This window comes from Aythya ferina (genome assembly GCF_964211825.1).
Source record: "Aythya ferina genome assembly, chromosome: 3".
Taxonomy (NCBI): domain Eukaryota; kingdom Metazoa; phylum Chordata; class Aves; order Anseriformes; family Anatidae; genus Aythya; species Aythya ferina.
Window position 1 is genome coordinate 119087415 of NC_140298.1, and position 19963 is coordinate 119107377.

The window sequence follows — 19963 nt, forward strand, 5'->3', positions numbered from 1 at the left end:
CAAGAGACAAACCGTGTAGAAAGGAGACAAAGTGACACCACAAGGTTTAAGATCAGACATCCTCTGGCAGCACTGGTGAGCCCAGTCCTCGGGTCCAGCTATGGGAAGAGCCAGGACAACACAAGCTCCGGGCTCAGGACCCCAGAGCTCAGCTGAAGGGCTGAGGGAACAGCTCAGTTTTTCCCTAGTCCTGCAGACATCTAACTAAAAAACAAATCATTTAATTGCCGCTTTTGCCAGTGCTGCTAGCAGAGTTTTGCTACCTGAACGGGCCCCCCAGGTAAGCGTTGTGTTCCATTTCAGAGAGTCCCTGTAATTTATCTCCCTTCACAAATGAATTTCATTAAACAGCCAGAGTCAAAGATTCAAGCACAGCCCAACTCCTTTGCACACTTATTTTTTTTTTCTGTACAATATCAGTAAAATATATAGAGTAAGCTACTTTATTAAATAAATTCTGAAGACCATTTGCCCCCTCTCCCGGATCAGACACCGCTCGCAGACACGTGGCTGTACAGACACACGGACAGACAGACGAGCAGCCGAGCCCTCCGGTGGTGCCAGCCCGAACGCCGCAGCCGACCCCACGCAGGACGTACCGTGACTGAGAAACCCCAATTCCACCCATGGCACCGCGCAGAGCAGCGGACACTGCGAGCTGCCTCAGGATTTCAAGTCTCAGTCTGCATGACAATGATTCAAATTTACAAAAAAAAAAAAAAAAAAAAAAAAGCAAACAAAAAAAAAAATCCCAAATCATTAAATAGTAGTTACAGCTTGAAGGTTTCCTAAAGCAGGAGGAGGAGTCTTCACCTGCGGAAGGAAAATGCCGTGACCAAGCTTCCAAGACCCATAATAATCAGTGTGTAAGAGACTTTGTTCCCATGGTAATTACATATGCACAACCTGCTGTGCTTGTCCACTTCCGGATGCAGCCTTTCCAGAACCTGGGTTTAAGCTACACTCTTCATTCAAGCACAGGTCTTCATTAAATAAAAGTGAACAGAAAAGAAAATCAGCATTCAGACTTCACCACCCCACTCAATTAACTCAATTACAGAAATGTTTAAAAAAAAAAATCAATGCAAACATCTTCTACAAATGGACAGTAAACAAGTACATCCCTGGATGAGACACGCAGCCGCTGGGGACAGCGGTTTGGAAAACCAAGTGGTATTTGGGAAGGACCCCACCACACACACGCCTGTGAGCTTTCTGAAAGTGCACACGCAACCAACACGACATTATTAAGGTGCTTCTCCGAGCTGTGGATTTGCTGCTGCCAGTGGGCTGGTGGGAAGGGCAGGCTGAGCCTGGCTGCACCGCCGCAGAAGACGAGGCTCAGGCAGCACGCAGCGACCCAGCAGAGCCGACCTGGAGCAACCAGTTCATACCAGCAGGAATTGGGATTTCGGCTCCGTGTTACAGAGGCTGGCATGAGCCACGTCTCACTGCCGGTCAGGGCCCACGTGCCAGCCTGCAGGGAACGTTGAGATGTGGTCCCAGGTGCCCACCGCTCAGGCAGGGGCTGGGGAAGCTGATTCCTAAGCCCCCCACCTAAGTAGAATATTACTGCAAGTGTTGTGTGTTCTGCTTTAAAAAAAGGTGCAAGTATTTGCCCAAATGAATGAGTGCAGGAAGGCAGGACAGAATGTGGGAGAACTGTCACCGTTTGCTCCTTAAGTACCGGCCCGGGAGAAGGGCTAACAGGATTAGGGACAGACAGGAACGCTTGACCACCAGGATGTTCCCTTGACCTCGCAGAAATCAGCTGCTACGTTGGTTCTGGTGACGGGTCAAGGTGCTTTGCTCAGGTAAAGCCATCTGCATCCCCAACCAGCTTTATCTGAGCAAGCGCTGGGGTTTGAGGTTTTACTGGGAACATTCAGCTGGTCTAAAATACAGTAATAGTGACCTGAAAGGCTACCCTCCTCGTCCAGTTTCACCCAAAACCGTAGGCTTGTGTTCGCTGAACAGCAGCAGAGGCTATCCCGTACCAGTCCCAACCTGGCTGCACCAGATACCGCGCATACTTTGCCCTGATGTCTGTCCAGAGGATAGGTTTAGATCTGTGGTGATGGTTGAAGTATTTACAGGTATTTGCAGCAGTTATTTACAGTACTTCTGCAGACTGCAAGCTGATTTTCTCTTCCTCCACTCCTAGTCAATCCGGCGTGGGCTTCTTTAGCGAGAAGGGTCGTATATTGAAGTGCCTGCTCAGCTGGCTCACCTGGGGACAAGGCAGGCAACAGGAGAGGGTCAGCAAGGTGCAGGGGGACGAGGAAAAAAGCAGGCAGAGAGTGCAACCTGTTCCCTGCACGGCTGACAGAGCCCTGCCACCTCCTTGCACCCACTTTCCCCATTACTGTCCCAGCCAGTTGCTCCCCCCGGCGCAGCAGAGCTGGACTGCAGCATCTGCCCAGCATTGCCCCAGTTCTCCCACTGCACCGGGGAGGACAGATTTCTCCTCCCCCCTCCCTGGATGGTTTTATGCTTTACAGCAGCTGAATTAGAGCAGAAGCAACAGCCCAGCCTGTCCAGGAGCAGGCTTGCCTCCATCCTACCCTCATGTACACGGGAGTCAGAAACACCCTGGCCCGAGCACAGGCACTCGTGTTTTTACTCTGCAGCACTTCTTCTTCGCCCTTCAGAGCAATATGATTAATATTTACCTTCAATTAATTTGATAATCTCGGATAAGCACAGGAAAAGTTGTTCCCTGAGTCCATTTCCAATTAAAACTGGGGGTCAAGTACTTTGCTCTGGCACAGGAAGGCTGCGTTGAGGAGCGTGCCCAATGCCAGGTTTGGGTAATCGGGTGCCTTTTACAGCAGAATGAGGAAGCCAGCTTTCATCACCTCATGTGAAGCAATAAGAAAACCACAAAGGACCGAGAGCTGCACCAGTAAAGGCTCTTTCAGGCGCTCACAGATCCCCGTTAGCCTGGGAAGGACCACTTCTACGTGCCTGGCAGCCAGCAGAGGTGCAGAGCCACGGAGGATAAAACGGATGGTGGGGAACTGCAGATCCACCAGCAAGCAGTGCTGAGCAGCATCAGGTGCTGAGCTGGGCAGCAAGCTGTGGCACAGCATCTAGTCCACGCCGGCGTTCCCAAGTTCTGAATATTGGGGTCCCAGTCACTGCCCTAAAAGTTCTGCACCTCAGTATCAGTAAAGGTCCTGGGATGGGAGGCTGCAGAAGGGCCCTGGGAAAGCTGGAAGTGGGGGCAACACAAATTCAGGGGAGCAGAGCACAAAACTCCCTGACTGACGGGCAGGCCTGGGCAGAGAGGATTACACCGTCCTCTCGGTCTCCCATCTCCAGCTATGACTCCAAGACCAAATTTATTTAAGCTTCTTAGCTATTCAAATCCTTCTCGCATAGAAGCCTCATTACACTAATTGGAAAGACAAGACAACCTGGGTATTACTTCCTCGCTGTAATTACAGCTCAAACTTGACTCTGGAGGCTCCACATTAGCGCCGGGGCTCCCGGGGGACAGGGCTTCCCAAGGAGGGTTTACACACGTGGCAGCAGCCAGCTCTGCAGGGAACATCTGGGCCCTTGCCCTACTTCTTCCTCAGCAGCTTCCCAGGGCATTTCTAACTGGACTTGGTCTCCTCTGAGTTTGTTTTGTCTCTTAATCAAAACTCAGGCAGAGTTTGCAGAGAGCGAGGGGAGCAAACCCAGCTCCCTGCCCCAGGAGCAAGGAGGAGGCAGGCAGCTGCAACGCAAGGGATGCTTCCCCAGCACAGGGCACGTCAGCAGGGTTGCAGATTGCCAGCAGATTGTTTTACACTAGGACTCCCAAACCAGGCTCTCCTTCCCAACGTGCAGACACCACAGCCACTGCTGTGAGCATCTCCAGGAGTGCCTCCCGCTGCCCAGGGGTGCGAGTCACACAGACTGGCTGACCTACAGGCTGCTCTCTAAGCTGTAGCCACAGCCACGAGTTAAAAACACAGCAGCAGAGACACGAGGACTTGTTTCAAACCCATCTCTGGCACAACAGCCCCGGAGAACATTGTGCAAGGCTCGTTTCAAACCCAAGCAGCCTTCCAGAGCCTCCCACCTTTCCCATGGTCATGGCCAGCCCCACAGAGCTCGCAGCCCCAAGCTGTTCTGCTGACGTTCCTATTTTTAAGCAGCAGCTCCCCAGCAGAGCCTGAGGCCGAGCCCAACGCCCACGTGCCCAGTTCACCTACCACGACCACGCCGTAGTGGATGTGTGCCAGGGTGAGGAAAGCAGTTAGCAGGTAGAGGAGAAGAGTTTCACTGTTGGGGGCGAAGCCGGACACCACCACGGAAAGCACCAGCGCTATGGGGAGCAGCATCCAGTTCAGAGGCTGGCAGCGTGTGCTGCTCATCTGACAAACGATCAGCTGGCACTGCGGGGAGAGAAAGCTGTCAGAGCTTGCAGCCAGCACGGGCTCTGCAAGCCCAGAGCTGTTTGCAGCGTGGAGCACGGTCATGCAGGTACACAAACCGGTTGCCTGCGCTTACAGCTACCATCAGTTTCTCTGAGCTTCTTGTTTGGGATCTGCCTTTGCATTATAATTCCTGTGAGACACAGAGCAGAGCCCTGTGGTACGGGTCACAGCCATCAAGGGCATGTTCAAAGGGAAAAGGAGTTTTCCCTCTGAGCTGACCGAGCCTTGCCAGCAGCATTCTGCACGATCAGCAGCACGGGCTGCTGGCAGACCACGGACACAGATCTGATATAATAGGCACAGGTCCCTTGGGTAAGGTCTCAAGCAGGCACAGATGCAATATGCAGCTAAATTAGGTTTGGACAACAGCTGCTGGCCCTCCAGTTTTTAAGTTTATTCCCCCAAAAGAAACAAGAACTTCCTTGATATTAACAGTTTGCTACTGACATCACAGAGGATGCACGGGTGTGTAAACACACTCACGTTAACTACGTCTCTTGTTTCTCAAGAGCTGAGAGCTGCAGCACAGACGCCTGTGACATTTGCAGACCACAAACCCTGTCTGCTTTCCTGCTCGTTCTTTTCAGTCACAGCAAAATATCAGAGCTGTCTCAAGTTATACTTTCACACCTCCCCTCCTTCCTCCCATTTGAGCTGGCATTTTTCTTCACCCTGGGAGGCTGCACACTTCCCAGGGGCTACACAGAAGCATAACGCAAAAGCCACTCACAGAAATGTTCGCAAAGGCTGTTCCAACCATGAAATAGAAGAGCCTGGGATGGACCTCCAGGATGTCCATGGGTGACACGAAGATCCACGTGGTGCAAAGCACAAAGAGCAACACGGGGGACACCAGGGGCAGCATGATTTCGTACACAGAGTGGTGCTTCAGGGTGTTATTTTTATAGGCCCTGCAAGGCAAGCAGACAGAGAAATCAAACCTCCTGGAACCACAGCTGAGAAACACCTGGTCCCTGCCTCCAGATGTGCCCCATAAAATCTCACTGGCCATTCTGCCTCCCAAAACCGCCAACGCCAGTCATAAGCACACTCACACGAGGATGATGCACACCTTAATTGTTAACCTAAAACCCAAGAAAGTCCTGAATGACAAAGGCACCTGCACTCCTGGGTTGTGAACAACTGGACAAGCCTGCATAAGCCAGGAGCCCTTCAGCAAGCCCCTGCTCAGCAGGCTGCACCCCACAACTGCGACCTTTGGATATTCAGAAGCTGCTTTGTCACCCTGAAAACACCCATCTGAAAGCTACTACAGCAACGAGGTCATAAGAGGCTCTGGGGGTTCTTGCAAAGGTGCTAATGCAGGTAGGGAGAGTTAAAAATGGCAAAACTTACTTGTAGAAGTTGTACAGACTCATCGGCAGCGTCACGGTGAGGGCACAAGCTGGAAGAGAAAGAGCCACGTTACTGCCCCACGCAGAGGGAGGCCATCGCGTGCACCCCACGGAGGGGCAGATGGTTGGGCTCCAGTTTAAGCTGCTTGCAACTCAAATAGCTCAGAGGTGCACCAAGAACAGCTCAGCAGGTTTAAAAGGAGGTGCTCAAGATTCTGGTTCAAGAGTTTGTAATTACAAGTTAAGGTCTGCTATTAATTAAGGACATTTCAATTTTAAAAAGTTTCATTCACAAGCCCGGTGTTATGCTTTAATCAGTTACTAAGTTTAATTACAATCCTGCTTTTAATGGGACCCAAGGTGAGTTCAAACCCCACAAGCGACATGGATGCACACAGCAGAGGTTTCAGTCCTCACAATAAAGCCAATCTGCTGTTTCTCCCACCACGTGCAAGCATTTCCCGTTCCCATTGTGCAAAACTCTTGTGATTCAGCTTGACAAATGATATAAAAAACCTGAAAATCTAGACCTAAATGGGAAACATCATTTGCTACACCCAAACCCATGGAAGTCCATTACAACTCCTTCCATGTTTATATAGCAGGAAGTATTTTAACAGACACGTAAATATTCCTGCTTTTAATAACCTGACTCCCATTCAAATGCACAAATACACTGAGTGTACGAATTGTGCTCTACTTTCCACGAAGGCAAAGTGCATTTATTATTCATATCTTAAATTCTGTGGCTGCCAAAAGAAAGCTCAAAATATCCACCTGGGTAAATCTGATGCTTGCACCTCTCTTAATGTAACAATTCAAGACACACTGACTTGAAATTAAGCACTTATGATTAACCCCTAAAGAAAAGGGCATAGGTTAAGAAAATACAGTCGAGGAAGAAGTTCTGAATAAGCCAAATGACATCAAGCCACGCAGCTCTTCCTGCGTTACTCCCCCCTTTGCAGGGACTTATTCTGCTGGAGAGAAGAGTCAGCTTTCCTGGAGGAAGGCTGCACACCCTTTTACTTAATTTTTGGACAAGTGCATGGAGGGCAGGACCCACAAAGGTGCTTTCCCCACCTAACATCGCTCCCTGCAGCAGCCCAAGGCTGCTAGCACAGCATTCTGGCTCCAGCTCCTGCTCCCTCAGCAGCTCTCCTCTGCCCGGGCTGGAGCCCAGCTCCAGGCAAGGAAGGATTTTGGGTCTGGCTGCACAGACCCAAGGGCAGCACCAGGGCTGGCCCCAGCCACCGTGCGCTTGGGATCAGCCTGACTAAGCCCAAAGGCATGAGCTCAGCGTGCTGCCTCCTCACCCTTCTGGTCACCACTGACCCAGGCATGCTGCAGCAAGTCAGCTTCTCCAAATTAACTGCCCTGGGAGACCCGGCAAAGGGCAGGCTGCACGAACACCCTGCGTCAGTCAGCTGGGTGACAGCCCACGAGAGCCTTCATTACAGCAAACAGAACAGCGGCACAGAATAATTAGGACATTGGGTGTTGGGAAAAGAGGTTTGTGTTTAAAAGACAGGCTTCAACATGGAGTTTCTTACCAATAATCATTGTAGTGAATAGGTCTCTATATAAGAAATTAAACAGGAAAGGTGCATACCAGGCCTCAACTCCCACAATGGCCGTCACTATGTAGACGATGGAAATGGTCTGAAAGAAAGCAGAAGAGAAGCGGGTGTCAGCAGCACGGCCCCAGTCTGGCAGCACAACGCACGCCCGGGAGCTTCAGGGAACAGCAGCCGGGCTCTGGAGGTTTGTCCAGGGTCTCCTATCAGCCATCTGCTGAAGTTATTACAGGGAAAAAGCTAACAGGGAACACCTGGATTGTGGTGGAAGCCCTGATGGTGCACGGAGCGCGCTGTGGGGTAGCTGAGCCCTCCGGCCCGACTTTCTTTTTCCATGGTCTGAAGTTTTGGGCAGATCTGTGTGGTGCCAGGGTTGGACTCGATGATCCTTTAGGGTCCCTTCCAACTCGGGATATTCTACAATTCTATGATTTCTGTGCTAGGCAGAGGTCCAAAAGCACCCAGGTCAAGAAAATGCTTCTGGGGGAGGAGCTCAAGAGTATAGTCAGACGGGACCAGCTCCAGTCTCATTTTACCAGGAGAGATAATTATTGCAATTAATCACTCTCCTTCCAGCTTGTTGCATTTCCCACCCAGGATGTGACACGAGTACGGTACACTGCTTGGTGCTGTGAGACTGCACCCTGGCTAGGACAGGCAGCTGCGAGCACTAAAGCTGAATTTTACTCATCCAGAGCTTGCTCTTGGTTCTGATGGGCTCTTCAGAAGGTGTTTCCTGCAGGGAAGTCCTTAACGAGAAAAGGAAGTGCCAACATCCCAACCGGTCCATCACTGTTAACCTCAGCATCAACTGCCTCATTACCCAGCCACAGGGGGGCACCTCCCTGGGAACCTTTGCTCCAGGCACGGTGATTAACATGCAAACTAGTCCCACAGCTGAACTTTGGCACGCATCCTGCTCGTGCATAAAGGCACCCCGAACTTCTAGGCTTGAATGTACCCGTGGGGTGTAACGCAGGAAACTAATTAGTGCAAGCATTTAGGTACCAGGAGATACCCAGGACACACGGAGACGAAACAAGGCGATATCCATTCCTCAAGCCTTGTTTCTTGTAGGAAATCCATCTGCAAAAGCTACTACGAACAGAAAACCCACATAAACTTCCTTGGATTTAACATTTGTGCGAAACTGAACCCTACCAACACATCTCATCTCTCAGCACACGGCTCCGAGCCCTGCCCTGCTCCACGCTGCTGGGGCAGGCTGGGGACAGCCACCCTGGAGAGGGTGTGATTTACAGGGGGCTGCACGGCCACCAGAGCTGCACCCCGGGCACGCCAGCCCTTTATCGAGCTCCTGCTGAAGCCGCTGTGGCGCGTACTTACCACCTGGCTGATGTCATATCCCCAGGGCAGGAAGAGAATCCCCGTGTTGTACTTCTCCCAGTGGGAGAGGATGAATGAAAACAACACCACCCACAAGAGGAGGTAGAGAACGAAGACACTGACACCCGTGGAGCCCCGTCCAAAGGTGGAGTAAACTGTCACGACGAAGTACACGCAGGCCCAGCTGTCCAGGCCGTGATCAAAGAGCTCCCCCAGGGGCGTGCTGGAGTTGGTCCGGCGGGCCTGTTTCCCATCAACACCGTCTGGGAAGAGAGCAAGGAGAAACAGGGAGTTTTGACAGACATCCACCAAAATGAGAAGCTTTGCTGGGCACCCCTACGCAGAGCAAGGGGCCAGCCTGCAGCTGACAAGACGTGCAGCCAGCTCCCCCTGCCCTCATCCTCCAACAGCGAGCACGTCCCGCTCCCCACCTCCACCTGAGACTGAAAAATGCAACAGAGGGAAAGTCTGGCAAGAGTTTATTTGAAGCAGAGCAGGGACAGGATTTCACACAGCACCTCAAAGCCAGCTCCAGCATCCTCCTTCCACGTCAGCCGCTCCGGGCCACCTTCCTCCCATGCGCTTTGCCAAGCGGTTCCTGGAACTGCTCTAGCAGCACGAGCAGCAATCGGAGCAGGCCGTGGCTGAGGCCCAGAATCAAAGATTTTTCAGCAGGCTCGGAGATAAGATGGCACGCGGCTGCAGCATGAACAGATGACCGAGACAACCCCCCCCCAGCAGGCAGATAAACTCTTACCTAACGTGTAGGCAATGAAGTTGAGGAGACCCACAATGACCCACACTCCGTTTGGAACGTGCTGGTGGTCAGGAGCTGCAGAGATCAGAAAGACCCAGGGGAGGACAGCTCAGTACGCGCTCTCGGCGGGTTTATTTTGGCACAAGAGGCCCAGTGGCTCACCGAGACAAAGCACCCCCACAACTCAAACAGTGAAACAGATGCTAGCTCTCCAGGGAGAGATGGCAGAGCTGTTTGTCCCACAGCTCCCCATGGAATCAGGTCACAGAGACAGGAATCCTAGGACTTTGAAAACCAGGACGTATTTGTCCTCTGTCCCCAGCTCCCAAGCCACAGGAGCCAAGAGCTGGTGATGGCAGCCAGCAACTGCAGCCCAAAAGCAGGGCATGGAAGCGTGTGCGGATCAGGCACTCCTCCTGCACTGCTCAGAGCATCACCAGAGCCTCTTGGAGAAGTGGCTGCGCCCTGCCTCTGCTGCAGGCACGTGGGGAATTCCCTCCCAGTCTCCAGACCTCGTCCCTGCCAATTGAAACCGAGTTCCTCCTTAATAACCTCTCCTCCTCCGCCGGTGCTGTCTCGGCAGCCAGCCAGTTTAGCTGCCACAACTCAGGGAGCCCAAAGCTGCATCTCAAAAAAAGCAGGGAGCTGCTTCTTGGTGGCAGCCTCGCATGAGGATGCACAGAGGTCTCCTACGGGGAGCAACAACGCCCCAAAATGTCACCTTCTTGTGTCCTTTGAGCAGCAGGGTGGTGTCTTCCAGCAGCAGGTCACCAAACCAACCAGCCATGAAGGCACAAGCTTCTGGAGGCCTCACCAGCAAAATGAAACGTTCCCTTTGCAAGCAGAAGACCCGTAACATGAACGTAAAAGGGTCCCAGAGCTTAAGCTTTGCCATCCCTTTGGCAGAGCACAACTTTTTGAACATCTGACGTTCTGTCCTGGGGATTTTTGGGCTCCTGTGAGCTGTCAGCTTTTCTTCCTAGGGCTCACGGACCAAAGCACAGCCCAAATCTTAGCTGTGCTCACGTCACCCAAGCTTTTGAAAGATTTTCATACTGGTAACGGTGCTCGTCTGCCTATCAATGAAGGCTATACCAAAAAAAAATTAAAATATTTTTCGCACTTAACTGTACTTTCCACTTAAGTGTACTTTGATGATTGGCCGGGTTTTAGGAGAACTAGATGAACTGTTCTGAGCAGCCTAAACCAAACCTGGCGGGGGGAGAGGGAGAGAAAAATACAGAAAGGAAGCTATTGGTAAGTGACTGAGAGTTACCATGCTGCGTTAAGTTTTTCCCTAGGACACTCCCACAAGCAAGGAGACACCTGAACTGATTCAGGAACAGACGGACACGGGAACTGTTTAAAAAGTGTAAAGCTGTGCACATCCTTGCGTTATGCAAAATGGTGAAATGGAGAATGAGGACTTCGCTTTTGTTAGCTTGAACGTGGTGCCAGCATGTTTCGGCAAGAGGGCAATTAGCTGGGATGCAAATAAAGAGGCTCCGCTTGCTGCCTTCAGAAAGCAGAGTTCCCCACGTTACCCTTTTCCCACACTTTCTGGTTCAAAAGGAGGGCACTCGCTCTTGTCCTCTGCCAAGGCAGAGCTGAATCCCACTCGACTTTGGCTGTTTTGTCCTCTGCCGGCCAGGAGCAAACGCACCCAGTAGCTGGAGGGAAGGTGTCACCTGGCCAAATCCTCATCGAGAAGCCCGACGACTTCAGGCCCTCAGCTCCATCCCTCCTGTGGTGCAGCCAGCTGCCCGGCAGGGCCCCGACTGCACGGGCTCACCTCCGAGCACCAGAAGGCAGAGGAGAGGAGGTGACACATCCAAACAGAAGAAGGCAGCCTTACCAGAAGCATAAAAGTCAGGGTCGAAGTATGCCATGAGGAAGAAGTTGAAGACAAGCAGCAGGAAGCCAGAAAACGTTATCAGATTTGGGGCCAGCCAGGTAGGGAAGATCTATGGGAGAGCAGCAAAAGAAGACATGAACTCATTAGAATATTTAACGAGGACCACGCGCTGCTCCCGGCCACAGCAGAGAGCTGGTTATAGTTGTCTGGGTGCTGGACAGCACTGCCTGGGTGCATCCAACACCACAGGGCTGCACGAAGCTTTGGGTTGTGATGCAGTGAGCTCGGGGCAGCTGCCAGCTGGAAGGCCGTGCCCTTTGTAATTAGTCACACCGCAAACGAAGCGGGTCTGTTCAGCCAAGCAGGGCCCTGCAGCTGACACTTCTGAGCAGAAGACGTGGCGGTGAGCGGCGTTTCGCTGTCCTGCTCGGGGCAGGACGAGGTCTCACCTTCACTATCGTGTTCCAGAAGGGATGCATGACGTACAGGGACAGGGGGTTGCTGTCCACCGCGCTGTACTGTGAACGAGAGGGGAAACAAAAGTCAAAACACAACAGCCAGGGCTCCAGGACCTCGTGCAGGAAGCCGGAGATCCTCAACATCAAGCTTTCCCTGCGGGCACCTGCCACCAATCTTTGCATCGCACGAACACTCGAGCCAGGAACGGGCTCACACCAAGGACGGCGCTGAGCAATCCCAAAAGCGCCTGCCAGCTCCAGCAACGCCAGCCACCAGCCCACAAACAGCTCCTGGGCTCACCACAGAGATTTTTGGAAGGCTTCCTTCACGGGACAGGCAGAGGAGACCTCCATGGGCAGCACAGGGAGCATTCTTGGCAAGCCAGAGGAATTGCAGCCACACTGTGGACACCTTGATGTGCCCTGCCCTGCCTGCCTGCCCCCTGCCAAGTGCTGCCCCAGCTCTCAGAGCCACGCGGCTCTCCCAGAGGAGCAGGACCAGGGACCTCCTGGGCCCCCCTAAAACAGGAGACAGGTCACCAACAGGGTGCTGGTGTGGTTCGGAATAACCCACCGGGATGGCAGCTCTGTACCACTCACCTCCCGTCGCTTGGAAGAGACCTTCCCCTTCCAGAAAGGCATAATTTGTTTCTGAGCAAGACCTTCAGCCCCCTCCCTCGTCCTGCAGATACCCCGAAACGCCACAGACACCACCCCACATCCACGAGCATCCCCGAATCCCGCACGCCCTGCTGCAGGTCAAGCAGCAGAGGATGATTTATTCGGCAGCGAGGAGCAGAGGGGCGCAGACCCCAGCTCTGGACGGAGACGTGGGGCTCCCGGCAGAAGGCTCCTCTCCACCACAAAGCCAAGATTCCTGCAGAGGGAAGGGGGAAGCAGGAGGTCTTACCCCTCACCCCAAAGCTTTCTGACCCTCAGAGGTGGCTGAGGATACCCCGGTAACCCTGTGGGAGCTGCAATGCAGCACCACAACCCCGAGCTGGAAGCCGTGCAAGATGAGGCCTCAGCCCCGAGGAATTTCCATCCCAGCTTAATTCAGCGGCGGAGGACAGAACGCCGAACGCCTTACGAGATAATAGGCTTTGGAGTAACCACCAGATAGGGGAGGAGGAGGGCTGCAGGCCCATTAAATCTCATTATCCCCGTCACGGCCTCCAACGAGGGAACAAACGCCACACCAGGAGCGAGGCAGGGGAAGCCCCCTGCAGTTTGTCTGCCGGGGCTGTGCCCTGGGGAAGGTCCCAGCTCTTTCCCCTCTCCCCATTTCCCCACCTCAGCGATCCCATGGCCAGAATGCAGCCTCCCTGCACCCCGTAGCCCCCACGGAGCCATCCTGCAGCTCCCAGCCACGTCCCTCCAGCCACACGGATGGGACACATCCCCTCAGCTCAAATATTCACCCCCAGGGAGGCTTCTTCCAAGCAGAGGGCCACAATCTCCTTAAAAAACCCCTACCAGGACGAGGGGCCCTCTGTCCAGCTCCGCCGCCCCCCATCTCCAGCCCCTGCTGGGTGGCGTTTCCAAAAGCAGCTGCTCCCATGCACAAAAAAAAAGCTGTAAATAGGCAATTTGATGGATCTCAGTGTAATTTACACTCGGAAACTCTTTACCTGGATGTGTGAGCTCCCGCAGGCTCTTGGCACAGCTGATGAGCACGGTCCTGGGGAAGGGGCAGCACGGGCACACCCCGTACCTAACACGGCACCGATAAGGGCAGCAGGGAGCCCAATGCAGGGAGCCCATCAGTGGGGTCACGCTGAGTGCACCGAGGGCACCCACGGCAGCCTTCAGCCTCCCTCCTCGCACAAAGAAGCCAGCTGGGGGGTTTCTGAGGGGTACTCAGGACCAGCACGGCCTGCAAGGGACAACTTGGTGCCACCACGGCACTGAGCTGCCTGCCATCGTTATGGGGTTTAGAGATACAAGCGGCTCGCAGAGCTTACACCCAACGTTGAGCACCAAACCAGGCCGTTTCCGCAGGATCCAATTACGTGCACGAGGAAGAAAACGCAGATTTACAGCCCAGATTCCACTAATAGCTTTCCCGGGCAGAAAAACACGGCGGCTTTTCAGTAATCCCATTAGCGGGAGGCGGCAGCAGAGACAGCACCCTGCTGTGCAGGCACCCCGGCCTCAAACACCCGGAGGGGGCTGGGGGAGCCCCGAGGCAGGAGCAAGGCAGCGTGGGCTCGGCACAGCGGCCCCAGAACATCCAGGAGGCCGTTTCCTACAACCCCTCTTCAGTATGAGGGGGGCACGAGGCCCAGCAGCTCATCCCACAGGGGCTGAGAGGAGGCAGCGAGCCCGGCAGGCTCCAGGACCCACAGCCGAGCCGTGCCAGGGCAAACAAACCCCCCCCTGCACTATGCCCGTGCTCTGCCGCCACGCTTTAAGGGCGTTCAGTGCCACCGACCTGTTTGTTTTCCCCGAGGTCACTTCTCTGCTGGCACCAGGAGGGAGCACGGGGGCAGCGAGGAGCATAGAGGGAAGGGTGTGAGGGGCGGCTGGCGGCAGGGAGGACGCACGGGGCAGCAGGATGCTGTGGAGGAGGTGCTCGAGGTGCCCCCCAGCCTCGCTGCCTGCCCCATTTCCCTCTTCTCACCCGTTTTCACACATTGCTGACGTCCACGAGCAGGGCTGAAGCCCCTCTGCTGTGAGAGGAGCTGCCACGGTGAGCAGAAGCCTCGTCCGGCTCCCCAAACCCCAAAGCCGAGGCTCCTTGCTCCTCCAGAGTGGGAATCGCAGGAGCAGAGCAGGGATAGGGGAGGGAAAAAAGGCAGAAATGGAAGTGCACGAACAGGAACCCGACAGAACAGCCTTGTGACAGCTGAACAAAGCTTTTACGCTCATCTATAGCCCACCAGGGATCTGGAGGGGAGGGCTGCAGTGCCCAGAGGGGGATCGGTCCTGAGCAGGCAGCTCTGCGAGCCCACTCCTGGTGCCGAGTTTCAAGATGTGACCTGAAAGAGACAAAACTTTTTTTTTTTTTTTTTTCCCCAAAAAAACCCATAACCCTCAGGCTCTGTTTGCAGAGAGGAGGAAGGAGGGCTAGAGGAGGTTCACAGCTGCGAGAACCAGGCAGTGACGTTTTGGATGGAGCTCCTCGCAGCCACGATCCGACACACAGCAATGAACAAATCAGCAGGATTTCAGTGCCACGAAGAAAACCCAAGATGGGCTGACCCTCCCTTGGGTTTCTCCTACCCCACAGCAGAAGGGAAAGCTTCTCACGGCAGAGTTTGGGCCCCCCTGGGATGCTGCAAGCCCTCTGCCCTGCCATCACTTCCCTCTGCGTCCCCGCAGCCACGACTCAGGATGAGATGTACCTGGCCATCCCAGCAGGCTCTGGAGGAAGGCGCACGCGAATATCTCAGATATTTGGAGCAAAAACACAAAGTAAAAGACAGAGCTTTTGATTTCATTTGCTTTAAAGTGAACCTGAAGAGCAAAACGCCACCAAGAAGCGGCTCTGCTTTCCCACCCCTCTGTTACACGCATCCAGGAGGAAGGCACCCGGCTCCAGCAGCCGTCCCGTCCCTCTCTGTCGGGACGAAGGACGCAGAGGGATGCGGGTGGCAGGCGGCTGAGCAAAGCTGGGAGGGCTCCTGCTGCAGGATGAGGCGAGGAGCCTGCTACCTGCACCCCTCGCACCCAGTTCACACCTTGAACAGTGGTCCCTGAGCACAGAGGGCTTCGTGTGTGCCTGGGAACGGTGATGCCACTGCCGCCACAGCAGCCGGGTGGTTTTCACCCAAGAGGGGGCTTTCAGACAGGCAAGGGATCATCAAGGGATGCTCTGAGCTGGGCTGAGGTTTCAGCCCCTGAATTTCCCTGCAAAACTAGAGAAAAAGAAGGAAGCAGCTCCACCTCACAGCTGCTCAGCTGGAAGTGGTGAAGGCTGGGAGGACGCCGAGCTCACGGCTCCCTGTGCAAGCGGCGCCTTGGGAAGGAGATGTTTAAAGGCAGGCGCACGCGGGAGCCTCAGAGCAATTAGGGAGCCCTTGGGGAAAGAGTTAAGTGATTCAGGAACAGGGCTCGAAGGCTTCTCCTCCTCCGCACCCTTCCCAGGAAGGGCCCTGCAGGAGAAGACAAGTGGTTTGCCCGGGGGTGGTGAGGACGGGCCTTTTTGTAGCCTCAAGCCTCCCATCCAGGTGGCTCCCATCAAAAATCTCCCCGCCGGCTGCGGTGTTGTTCTGCAGAGCCTGCTCGCCAGAGCAAGCCCCGCGGAGATCTTTTTAGGGCTCGTATTTCCAGACGAGCCTCTGCGAGGCTGCCAGGACAGCCGCCAGCCACCTGCTTCCCGCAGCGCCACATCTGCAGCCCTGCTCCCTGCGGCGTTCGGAGGCTGAGGGGAAAAAGATTTCCTCCTGGGAGAGGGGGCACCCTCTTTTTCGGGGGCAGAGGACACCGCACGGGACTGGTGGTCCCTTCTAGCCCTGCAGACACGTGAGGAGAACCACGAGGGCTTCGTTTCAGCGCCCACGCAGGTAAGGAGACAAAGAGCCTCTCACGAGAGCCGCCACCGAGCGCGCTGCTGCCCGCCGCCCCCGCACCGCTGCCGCTAGACACGGCCCCAGAAGGATTTCGGGGTGTGGAAGCTCCGAAAAGCACTTCCCAAACCCCAATTCCCTCTCCCCTCGCCGAGTTTGTGAGGTGAGACAGCGTCCTGCCCCACCTTTGGACCCGAGCAGGCCACGTGGCGCTGCCGCAGCTCGGTGCCAGCGCCCTGCTCCACCGGCGCTCCCCCCAGACCGTTGCCCCCGGGGCATCGCCTCCCTGCGCGGGGAGCCAAGGTCCAGCAGCGGTTCGCCAGGTGAGGACGACGCCAGGTAGCCCCGTGGCAAGAGCCTCGTGCTCTTTTATCACCTCAGAGTTTCCTCTGCTCCTCCTGGAGCAGCTGGATGAGAGCTGCGCCCTGGGCACCGCGCGAGGTGCTCAGAGAACTCGCACAAGGGCGAGAGAGGAGAAAGGAAGAGGAGGAGCAGGCGCCTCCGTGAGCGTCCCGCACCCGTTTTCTCCCCTGGCCACGGTTTTCTAGGAGGAGGTTGCCCAGGAGCCTGCCAGAAAACGATTTGGAGATGGGTTTTTAAGCAGCAGCTCGTGATTTCTGGCAGCCAGCCGCAAGGTCTGCGCTCCTGAACAGCGGAGCCGCGCTGCATCCCTCCCGGCACGGGGTGCTCAGCACCCAACAACACCCAACAGAGCGCCTGCTTTGGGCTCTGATGGTTTTGGGGACGTGCTCCGGGCACAAAACACCTCCTCCAGGGCTGAACGCAGGCTGAGGGGATGAGGCAGAGGAAGCAGCACAGCAAAAGCTGAAAGAAACCTGCTATTTTGCATCATCACCGACCCACACCCCAAGCAGCACCCTCCTCGCTCCATCTTTTAGGGCCACGGTGTGCCCTGATGGAGTTTCCCGGACCCCAGCAGCCCCTTGCAGGCTCAGCATCGGTGGAGATGCTCCAGAAACGTGCTCTGTCACAGCCCCTATTGATTCGGGGAAACCACAGCCTCCTGAGCGCAGCTACTGCTGCCAGCACGACCGCAGGCCTGCCCCGGGGGCACGCGCGGCTGGCTGGGCTCCTGCCGGCCCCACGCTGCCTCCCAGTAAGGCCAGTAAGAGCAACTGGTGCTGCCAGGACGCGGCCAGCGCTGGAAGAACTGGGCAGGACCCAAGCTCCAGCTGCACGAAGCGTGGATAGAAAGTTGAGAGGGGCCTGGAGCAGCCTCCCTGCGAGGAGAGGAGGAGAGACCTGGGGAAAAGAGACTGAGAGGGGATCTCAGCAATGTGCATAAATACCTGAGGGGTGGGAGGCAGAGGGGTTTGGCCAACCTCTTTTCAGTGATTTTTTTGGGGACAGGACAAGGGGTAATGGGCACAAAACGGAGCCCAGGCAGTTCTGCACCAACACACGAAGGAAATTCTTCCCGGTGAGGGTGATGGAGCGCTGGGACAGGCTGCCCAGGGAGGCTGGGGGGGCTCCTCCTCTGGAGATGCTCAAGGCCCGTCTGGACGCCTCCCCGACAAAGACCAAGACCCCCCCCCAGCACCAAGACACCCCCCAAAGCACCAGGACTCCTCCACAGCACCAGGACCTGACCCCCCTCCGGCACCACGAGGCCCCCCAAAGCACCAGGACCCCCCCCCAAGCACCAGGACCCCTGGCACCAAGACCTGACTCCCCCCCAATAACCAAGACCCCCCCACTAAGGACAAGGACCCCTCTACAGCACCACGACCCCCCCCCCCCCCCCCCCAGCACGAGGACCCCCACCATCAAGACCTGACCCCCTTCCAATAACCAAGACCCTCTCCCAAGCACCGGGACCCCCCCCCCCCCCCCAAGAACCGGGACCCCCCGATAAGGACGAGGACCCCTCCAGAGCACCACGACGACCCCCCCCAAAGCACCGGGACCCCCAGCACCAGGACCTGACCCCCCCCCCCCTCCCCGGATCAGGACCCCCGGCATCTAGACCTGACCCCCCCCCCAAGAACCGATACCCCCTCCCCAAGCACAGGGACCCCCTGCCCCAGCATCACGACCCCCAGCATCAGGACCTGACCCCCCCAGAAAGCACCACGACCCCCTCCCTGGTACCACGACCCCCCCCCAGCACCAGGACCCCCGGCATCAAGACCTGGCCCCCCCCCAACACATGGGCCCCCCCCCCAAAAAAAAAACGAAACCCCCTCCCCAAGCACCGGGACCCCCAGTATCAAGACCTGACCCCCCTCCCAAGAACCGAGACCCCCCCCCAAGCACTGAGACCCCCCCCTCAAAGCACCGGGACCCCCTCCCCACTGCACCAGGGCCCTCGGCACCAGGACCTGCCCCCCCCCCACAAAGCACCACGACCCCTCCCCAGCACCAGGGCCCCCGGCATCAAGACCTGACCCCCCCCCCCCCCCAAGCACCGGGACCCCCTCCCTGGCACCACGACCCCTCCCCAGCACCAGGACCCGACCCCCCCCCAGGGCACCGGGACCCCCAGCATCAAGACCTGACCCACTCCCAAGAACCGAGACCCCCTCCCAAGCACTGAGACCCCCCCTCAAAGCACCGGGACCCCCCCCCCCCAAGCACCGGGACCCCCCCCCCCAAGCACCGGGACCCCCTCCCCAAGCACCGGGGACCCCCTCCCCAAGCACCGGGACCCCCTCCCCAAGCACCGGGACCCCCTCCCCAAGCACCGGGACCCCCTCCCCCCCCACTGCACCAGGGCCCCCTGCACCAGGGCTCGGCCCGGCCCGGCCCCCCCCCCCCCCCAAGCACCGGGCCTCCCCCCCCCAAGCACCGGGCCGACCCCCCCGGCACCACGACCCCCTCCCACACCCAGCAGACCCCCCCGTGAGCCCCTCACCCCCTCACCTTGTACTTGCCGAAGCCGGCCAGCTGCTCTCCCGTCACGTACCCCATGGCGTCCCCCCCCCCCAGCACCGCGCCCGCCGCCTCACGGCGCCTCCCGCCGCCGCCTCGGCCCACCGGGCGTGCCCGTGACGTCACCGCCACCCCCCCTCTCCCACAGCCCTCCCCACAGCGCCCCCTAGCGGCCTGGAGGACCCTGAGTGTGTGTGGGGGGCAGGAACATGGCTGCCCCCCCCCCCCCCCCCCAGCCCCATCCAGCCTGGCCTTGGGCACCCCCAGGGATGGGGCAGCCTCCACCAGGGCCTCACCACCCTCAGAATAAAGGATTTCGTCCTTGCACCTGTCCCAAACGTGCCCACCTTCATTTCCTCGCCTTCACGGGAGCCGGGGGTGTTTGGTGTTTTGGGCATAAAAACCTTGTTTTGGCACAATTAACGTGGTTGAGAGGGAAGGAAGGAAGGTGGTGTTGGGGCACGCTCGCAGCGATCAGAAAGCGCAGCAGGCGACCTTGTAAAATGCAGGCAAGCTGAGTCCTCAGAGCAGTCAGGCGGAAACCACGGTGTAAGAAACATTGCCGCCACAAAGAGTATCAAAGAAAAAAGAAATCTGACTCATAACGGGACGGCAGCTGAAAGCCATGTATTGGCTGTGAAGCCAACCGGATAGGCTGTGAACCTGGATTATTACCCAGTCAAGGGGGAAACAGGAGGGTCCCGGTCCTCAAGAAAAAAATAAAAATAAATACATAAATAAATAAATATATAAACTGTGTTATGGAACTGCTTCAAAGATC

General features: G+C 56.3%; 1 protein-coding gene across 1 annotated transcript; it reads right to left on the bottom strand.

The window, feature by feature from the left end:
- Positions 1-364: 364 nt before the first annotated feature.
- Positions 365-19259, bottom strand: SELENOI (selenoprotein I). Its single transcript, XM_084513646.1, has 10 exons — positions 19174-19259; positions 11771-11839; positions 11322-11430; positions 9467-9541; positions 8710-8972; positions 7339-7447; positions 5787-5835; positions 5161-5341; positions 4206-4388; positions 365-2230 (listed from the first exon to the last, which is right to left on the bottom strand). Exons 1-10 carry the CDS (start codon positions 19219-19221, stop codon positions 2114-2116), a joined length of 1203 nt encoding a protein of 400 aa, XP_084369772.1. The 5' UTR covers positions 19222-19259; the 3' UTR covers positions 365-2113.
- Positions 19260-19963: the final 704 nt, after the last annotated feature.